The sequence below is a fragment of the Manis pentadactyla genome, chromosome 3 (genome assembly GCF_030020395.1).
Source record: "Manis pentadactyla isolate mManPen7 chromosome 3, mManPen7.hap1, whole genome shotgun sequence".
NCBI classification, from domain to species: Eukaryota; Metazoa; Chordata; class Mammalia; order Pholidota; family Manidae; genus Manis; species Manis pentadactyla.
This window is the reverse complement of record NC_080021.1, coordinates 16,943,609-16,952,610: the sequence shown is the minus strand read 5'-3', so window position 1 is coordinate 16,952,610 and position 9,002 is coordinate 16,943,609. Positions and strand designations below refer to the sequence as shown.

Below are 9,002 nucleotides of genomic sequence, written 5' to 3'. Positions count from 1 at the left end.
GGCTTAGGTGCTTTATCCTCGCGGATTCCAAAGAAACCCCATGCCAATCTGTCACTGCACCTGCCGCATGGTTTTAGGGATACATACTTATGTGTCTCTCTCCTAATGGCCTTCCACTCCTTGAGGGTAGGTGTTCATCTCTGTGTTCCCTAAGCTGCTTTATAAAAGTACCAGGAACACAACAAGGGCATGATGTAGCCCTACTGAGGCACTGAATGAAATTTTACAGCCTGTAAAGGGATCAAAAACAGAACCAAATACGGCCACTCCTTTTGCTTATTTGACAGGAGGGGAAAAAAATCTAATTTATATACCATCTCTTCAGTAAATACACAATTTGAAGACATTTAGCAAGGGGTTTTATCGAATTCCACTTTTAGGAAAGCAGATGTTTAAAACTAAATTAGCTCTTAAATTACTATCAACAGTAAGCCCTGGTTGAAAATATGATGTCCCTAAGAGACTGAATTTTTCAGGCTGTAGTCAGAATGGAAAAGAAGATGAGCATGCTGTACTTCTTTTTAAATTACTTTCTTATTCCTGAAATGAATGTACTATTGTTTACAAGAAATCATGGGTTCATTTTATTTTTATTGAATCATCTGAGGCAAACAGTAAAATGGTTTTCAGCTCATGGACCACAATTTCTAGGCTACAGCTTAGAAATTCAGTTCCACATACACTGAGACCTCATATGTGCCAGGCATCAGGCATACAGTAGTGAGCAGAACAGATGCACTACAGAAAACAGAACTATGTTGTATGGTCATATGCAAACTATTTTGGCATTGTTTCTGCGGGAAAATAATGGGTAAGAAACACAGATATACAAACCACCCAAGAAAAAGGACAGGACTGAACTCTACTTTTCTATTTCCCAATGAAAATTTGTGATCATTAATTGTATCATAGAATCATACATCTCTATAACACATGTGTATATAAAAGTGAAAACTGAACACTGAACACTTTAAGTGACTTCTTCAGGTTTTGGCAAATCAGTAGCTAACTCAAATAAGGAAATACATTTAATGTGGTTCACAAGCCACTTCTTTAATCACTAGATTTGATGAGTCAAAATACTAGGTGATTATTGCAATTTGTCAAAGTATAACAGGCAGCACATCTGCATTCAATAGGATGGTCAGGTCAAGACTTACAAAGGCACGTGATTTTGCAAATCTGCTGTTTTTCTAGGATCCTGCTTGGTTTTGAAGAATAGCCAAGAAATCCTTTTTTTTGTACTCTTTCAGCCAAACTCATTGATGAGAAGTCCTGATAAAATCCAATCACTGGAATGTGTAAATCAGAGGATTTGAATTTTACTTCCAAAGATACTTTTCTCAAGGACATTGCTCAATACAGAGAGAATAATAGAATATTCTAACCCTACTCCTTTGGTCTGTTAGTGCCCAATTCCCAGGGCTGCTAACTAGCTCTATGTTCTTGTGAGGCTCTCTTTTTTGGGCCTTCTTACCTACCCTTCTTATAGGTAAAAGGAGGGAACTGGCTAGGTAACCTCTAAAAGTCTGTTCAAGCAGATCCTTGAATAAGTGGTTCACATATCTAAGCCTCAGTCTCTTCATCTATAAAGTGGGGATAAAAATACCTACCGTGCAAAGTTATGAGAACATTAGTGATAATAAGTAAACCACCAGACACCAGGTCTAGATGAATTTCAGTCCAAGCTATTTTTTCACATGAGAAATTGCTGAACTAAAATTGGCTATTCAACCTTTCAAGATACTATTTGAAAGATATAGATAGGCTGGTTTTAACCAATTCAGGCACTAATACTATATTTTAAAGCTTTATATCCATAACAAATTTAACATCCCCATTTTTTTTAAAGACTCTAGACATCTGGGCTATTGGTGTAAATGTTGTGCTTTTATTCATTTCTCCCTATATTATATGAAAGTTAAAAGCCTGGTCTCCAAATCCTTTTTGCTATTTATCAAAAGAAAGAAAAAAATTTTCATTAAAATTGAAAAATTGGGCTATGTAAAAAGGAGGATTATAGCAAAATGCCCTTGATGTTCTCTCAAAAACAGAACCAGGCCCACATTTGAGGAATACCAAATGATTCTCATTAAAGTAATGAGAATATTTTCAGTGACCCCCATGTGCCTGACCAGTTTTAATTTAGTTGGCAGGAGTCACGGCAGCCAGAGACCCAAAAATAACACACAGCCAGAAGTTCCTGCTGAAACACACCTAACAGATATATTTCACACTGTTTCAAGGATGCCCCACCCTAGACAGACAGGTTGTATGGTCATATGCAAACTATTTTGGCATTAAACTTACATCCCTTGTGACAACAGGGACAGGTTGAATTTAATATATTGAGTTTCCTTTAGCTCTTCCTTCAAAAAATTCACTCTAACTTGAACAGGGTGAGCCAATAGATTTGGTTGATTCCAGCCCCTGCCCCACCCAACAAGCTAAAGTTATTTTTAACTTACAACTACTGCTGATAAGTATTTTTTTAATACCCTTTCAGAAAGAGAAACTATGAAAAACAAAATGCCATTGCATTTCAGTGAGAAGTAGTCCCTCAGCCAGGCTATAAACGGATGTCATTTTTGGTTAGAAGCAATGGAGCACTTCTTATTTATCAAGTTTTTCAGTCCTTTCTACAAATGATTTCTCTGAACAGCCTTATGAGGCAATGGGCAAGCTAAAATTATGCTGTTTACCTTTGAAAATGTAGTTTTCTGAACAGAATAAAGCTCCATTTTAATAGTTCAAGTGCAATAAATAGTAACTAATAATATGCAGGCTGTCATTTCATTGTACAATCCATTCCAATAGACATGTTTTCCCATATCTGGAAATTAGCTGAGTGAGGTACGCTCTATGTCCTCACAACGTAAAATTTGGTGTGAAAGATAGACATGGAGTTAAGCAAGGAAAAGATGGAGGTTCAAACTTTGCATAAAGATAATAATATTAATCACCATTGGCATTGGCACCATTATAGGTACTTTACACATATTACCTCAATAATCCTCCTAATACCCTCTGAATAATATTATTCCCATTTCACAAATGAGGAAAGTGTGGCACAGACAAGTTAAGGAACTTGCCTAAGGTCACACTGCTATTTAAGTGGGGAAGTATAATTTGAACCCAGTAAATGTGGCTTCAACTGGGGTCAGTGAGAGACCTGGGTACCAGCTTGGGTTGTACCATACACTAGCTGGGATATCTTAGTCTACTTAACTTCTCTGAGCCTCAGAATCCTCATCTGTAAAACAGGAAATGCCTGAAAGGCTTTTATGAGGAGTATTAAATAGGATTATGTTTGCAAACTGCTCGGCACAGTATCTTCAGCATAAGGGGAACAAGTGCATTAAAACATATTTTTCTAAGATGCCACCTTTTGACCAACTTCCCTATTTGCCCCCAACAACTGGTATAGTACCACTCTTGGAGAATTCAGCTATGCAGGGTAGGACTGGGGATGGCCAACCCACTTCCTCCCTATCCTCCTATGTTCTTAGAGGTAATAAGAAGTCAATAGGGGAAAACATGGGAATAACAGCATCCCAGGGTAATTCAACAACATTTACTGAGTTAGTTATTCATTGCCTGTTATGTACCAAGCACCATGACAGACATTGTGGTGACCAAGCCCTCAGACACAACCTCACCCAGCCCCTTTAGGGGAGAAGCACATATCACAAAATCAAATAGCCAGCACACACCCCAGGTAATCCGTTATACGAAGTTTTTCAGGAGAGGCAGCAGTTCGGTGCCCACACAATGGAACTCACAGCTACAGTGCTCACATTGTGTGTACTGCTGAAACCATCAGGCCACACTGGTCCTCCCTAGGCTGGCCTTGTGAAATTCTTGGGGTATCCTTCTGCCTCTATATCTTCAGTCTGAAGCTATGAATAACACTGATACTTCCCCTTTGTGATTTTCAAATACTCTGCCACAATAAGGCTTCTAATCACAGAGCATCTGCAAAGTCAAGCGAACATCTGATATGAAGGTAACTGTTTTAAACATGGCCTAGCATATTCTTTATCTTGAGGTGCTCAGAATTACAAGGTTTCCTAGTAGAAACCGTGTGTTTGAAGGAGTTTCAAGTTAAGATTTTTAATGTGTGAAATCTAAAGTAGTCACTCATACTTCAGAAGGAGCTTAGAGTAAGATATGATAGCCACAACTTTTTTTTTTTTTGAGAAGGAGGCTAGAGCTGAAGGACTAGAGACAAACACTGAGGCTTCCTGAGATTAGCTCTTAGCCAAAAAGTACCCCCCAAAATGTGATTTCCTACTTGTGCCAGAATTTTAGAAGTTAAAAAACACTTTCACAAACTTTCAGCCACTCAACCCTTTGTAGTAGTAAGCTACTGACACAAAATGCTTTGTAATAAAAGATCACAGTAATCTTTTTTTTTGAAGTATCATTGATATACAATCTTACATTGGTTTCACATGTACGACACAGTGGTTCAATAGTTACCCATATTATTAAATCCTCACCCCCTCTAGTGCAGTTACTATCTGCCAACGTAGAAAGATGTTGCAGAATCACTGACTATACTCTCCATGCTGTACTACCTTACCATTCCTGTGGCCAGCTTATACTGTGATTGCGAATTACACAACAATCTTTTACTGGCATGCAACCATAAACATTTATTTCTTGCTAATATATTGCAGGGCCACTGGGGCATCTGATCCACATGTCCCGTCCTGGGACCAAGGCTCGAGGAGCAGTGGCTACGCATGATATGCTCTTGTCATGGCACTGGTAGAGACACACAGGACAAACCCAACCAGACAAGCACACACATCACATCCTCTGTGCACATCACATTCACCAGCATCCCATTGGCCAAAGCAAGTCACATGGCTGAGCCCAAGGTCAAGAGGGAAGAACATAACACCAAGAGGCCATGTGCCACGTGGGTGCACAGAATGACCAAAGAGGAGGAAATGATACCAATAACCCCATTTTGCACTCTTCCTAAACAACCCTGAATGGCAGGCATTCTCAGCTCTGTTATTTATTGACAGCTAAGGATATCGAGCCTCTAGAATTTAAGAATCATTCATCCAGGCCAGGGAGGCAATATGTTGCTCTAGCAAAATTAGAACTCAAATATTCTGTCTTCCGTGGTTTCTACAGACATGTAGCTTACTAACTAGTATGCAGCTTTAAACATCACATCCCTTAATTAGAAGCCCTTGCTAATAGATATTCGTGTCCTCCAAGAAAGGGCAGACCCAACATCAGCTCATCTGTTAGCATGATCATAGTGTTGCTTGTTTGTTTAGGACTTTCTGCAGTGTTTTTACAAGTTATTTTTACTATTACTACACTAATAAATTATTTATGGTGGGAAACCTGAATCAGAAAACTCTGGCTACTTGAAAAACAGACTTTTTAAAAACAACTCCTCCCCCCTCCAGCATGTACGCTCCCAAGGCACACATAATTTCTTTACCTACTCTGAGCCTTAAAGGTTGCAGTCCCTGGGACAGAAGATATTGATGGCTGCACAGGAAGGAATATGGAAGAATCAAGTTTAACCCTAATTCTTGAGCATGGAATTTTTACTCTGCTGGGACTACTCTGAGCCATCTAATCGCAGAACAGATCAGACTGTGAAGCATCCTAACAAGTAGTCATGAAGGGCAAGAAACCACCCTGACACCAGCAGCCTCCCACATGCATTCACCCATTCAAACAGCAGACAGTTATTGAAGGTCTCCTCTGGGCCTAGCAAGATGCTGGGGCACCCCTCCAACAGACCAGCTCTCACTGGGTTACATTCTGCAAAAATTACCTTCCCCCCCGAAAAGCAAAACTAAACAGGGTAATTTCAGATTGCAATAAGGTTGTAAAACACTAGCCATGTGACTCCAGGTAATTCCAGGCGTAACTTCTCTGGGTCCTCATCCGGCCAGCTATAGGCCTCCCATCCCGGTGGCGGTGGGCAGTTACGAAGATTAGGTTCATAGGCTAACGTCTGCCAGCTGTTGAGTTCACCCCACTTTAATCCCCATCATCAGGGCCCAAGGGCATCTGGGCCCCTCTCCCTTAACGCTCACCAAAACTAAAAACAAAGCTCCTGGCCTGTTATTTCCAGAGAGGACTGAACGGCGCAGAGGCCCCTGAGCACGGGAAGAGAAGGGCACAGTGGCTCCTCAAAACAGAAGCCCAGCGCCGGGCGCCCGAGAGCGAGGTGTGGACAGTGAGCGGGGCTCAGACACCCCTAACCTGCCCCCGCGGGGCTCTGCCCTGGTGGTCAGAGTGTGATGGGGACTGCCCTGCTCTCCACTCCCACCCCGAGAGGACCAGAGGTGCCCGGCCTCCTTCTCCTTCCTCCTTTGCCACCCGGGAGACAGGCGTGACAGCGTGAACCACGTTAACAGCAGTTCGGGGGCAGGGTGGGGTGGGGGGACTGGGTGCTCCCCTCCTCGGCCCAAGAGCCGAGTTCGGGCAGTGAGAGAGGCCAGGAGGCTGTGACGCACTGTGCCCAGAGCGCTGCTCCGACTGCGGGGCTCGATTATGACGGCTCGGGGTGCAAGGGGGACCCCCGCCAGGGAGGGACCCGGACGCCGCTCTGGCCTCCTCTTCCCTGCACTCGGCCGAGCACGGAGCCGCAAGAGGACCGGGCGCGGCCTCCCGAGAGCCTGGCACTGCTCTCCCCGGGCCGGCAGCTGCGCCCTGGCGGCGGGGAGGGCGCGCGGAGGGGCCCGGGGCGGCCGGGCAGCGGGAGCCACAGCCTCACTGCGCCGCGTCGTTTCCTCCCGCCTGCGGGACCACGGCCAGAGGAGTGGGAGCCGCGGGCGCCTCGGAAAACAGGCCGAGCCCATAAACAAAGCCACGTGGCCTCTGGGCTGAGGGGGCCGGGCTAAGAGCGGGCGGCTCTTCCGGCAACACAGAGCGGCGGCCAGCGGCCCGGGATAAATACTGCAGCCGGGCTGCGGCGCGGCACTCCCGCCAGCCCCGCGCACCGTGTGACCCTCCCCGGCGCCCGCGCCCCTGCGAGCGCAGGTCCCCCGCTCCGCACCCCGAACCTGCCGCCCTCCACGCCAGTCCCCTGCAGCCGCCCCCCTCGCCGGGCCAGCACCCCTAGCATCCGCCCAGGGCGACGCGTCCCCGAGGTCGCCGGTCAGTCCTGTCCGTCGGTCGCGTCCGTCCGTCCATCGCGCCCGCGAGCGGTGCCATGCCATTCCTCGGGCAGGACTGGCGGTCACCCGGGCAGAACTGGGTGAAGACGGCCGATGGCTGGAAGCGCTTCCTGGATGAGAAGAGCGGCAGCTTCGTGAGCGACCTCAGCAGGTCAGTGGATCTGCCACCAACTTCCAGCCCCACAAAACAGACCCGGGCTGGTTTCGGGGACTTGGGGCAGGTGAATGGGGGGCAGGTAGGGCTGGAACTGAGTGAAAAGGGAGCTTCTGCCTGGGGGAACGGGAATGAGTTGCCCGGGTTTCTGCAGAGGTCGCCAGAGCACGGGATTCCGGGAATTTGGTTTCTCTTATTGTTCAAGGTCAGCGTCTCTAAGTGGGCACGACCCCTTACAGAGCCCCGGGTCTGTGAGTATCTGACGACAAATGCAGATTTTGTCTGCAGTGGTCAAACTCAGGGTCCCCTGCGGTCAGGACACTGGAGTTGCGTAGTTTGCGTGTGCGGGGGTGCGGGCCCGCGGGCTGAGCGCCTTTCACCGCCGGAACGGCGGGACTCGGAGCGCCCCAGCCCTGTGGTCACGAACCGGGTGACAGAATTGGATACGGGTCCCGCCCGGAGCACCTCCGGCTCTTCCCACACATTGGCGACCACGGAGTGGGCAGGGGGCATGAGTAACGAGGAAGGCGCGTCCAGATGGGCCCTGGGGCCCCAGCGCCTCCTGGGCGGACTTGCCAGCACTGGTTATGACTAGGAGCTGCGGAGGAGGGAAGGGAGGCAGGGAATGAAACCCACAGGCCTTCTGCTGCTGGGGGAACGAAGCATTTGCACTTGGTTCCTCAGTGGCCCTTTCAATGCATTTTCTTAGTACAGTAAGTGTGCCCCCATTTCAGGTGATGCTGTCAACTGCAGAAAAGCCCACCTGGTTCCAGCGAGTCCCTGGACTCGAGGTCCCACCTGAGCCTCCGTCAGCCTGGTGTAAAATCTCAGGTCCGCTGAGGTCCGCTAAACTGGTGCTCTGCTTCCCTAATAACACAGAAGTGCCAACTAATAAGTTTCGTGGTCTGGAATCTGTCAGTCAGGTATCTCAACAGTTAGTTCCAGATCCTTGCCATTTGGGGCATGTGAGGAGAGCAGTGAACATGGGTCCAGAGGAGATCCGTGCAGCCCAGTCACCTTGGGTGCCTTTTTCTCTGGCTTTGGCTTAAAATATGGTCCCCCAGCCCTTAAATTTACTTCAATTGAGAGTTCTGTAATTGGGCCAAGTTCCCACTTACTGAGATTTACCAGTGATGGTTTGGTTGAGCCCTTGGTGCTCAATTTTAGGAAAACTCTCAAGAAAATAGGGTTATTGTGATGACCTCCAGCACCCCGATACCCCCATCTGTTTGTGATTTGTAAAGCATCAAACTCCTTTTGTCTTCTAATGAAAAAAACAAAGTTTTTAATTTGGGGGGGTCTGTCAGTGTCAGGAGACAAGACCATACTGACTTTCATGTTAAAGATACTTTGGGTCAGTCCCTGGGGAGTTTTGGGAGCATTACAGGGAAATCTTATTTATGGAAAATGAGATAATTTGCTTACAGAGAAATTAAAAGACCATCTGCTGTCCCTAGACTAATCTTTTAGGTACTCAAGTTACCAATTATGCCTAAATTATTTTCCCTAGACTGGAAACTTCCTTCTGTTTTAGTCAAGTAGAAGCTTCCTTCCTTCCTCTTTCCTAAGGATGGATGATCTAATATTTTGGTACTTTATTCCTGCATAACAGTTCAGGTTCTTACTAGGGAGGTGCAGAAATGATCTGCTCAACCGTGTCACAAGGCTCACCCAAATATAACTGT

The 9,002-nt window shown here is 46.3% G+C and overlaps 1 protein-coding gene across 1 annotated transcript in view; it reads left to right on the top strand.

Moving 5' to 3' along the window:
- Positions 1-7,058: 7,058 nt before the first annotated feature.
- Positions 7,059-9,002, top strand: part of FBXO32 (F-box protein 32) — a 34,179-nt gene continuing 32,235 nt past the window's right edge. Inside the window, exon 1 of the mRNA XM_036883095.2 lies at positions 7,059-7,314. Within this exon, the coding sequence (XP_036738990.1) occupies positions 7,199-7,314 (116 nt within the window). The 5' untranslated portion in view covers positions 7,059-7,198. The remainder of the gene's footprint in view (positions 7,315-9,002) is intronic.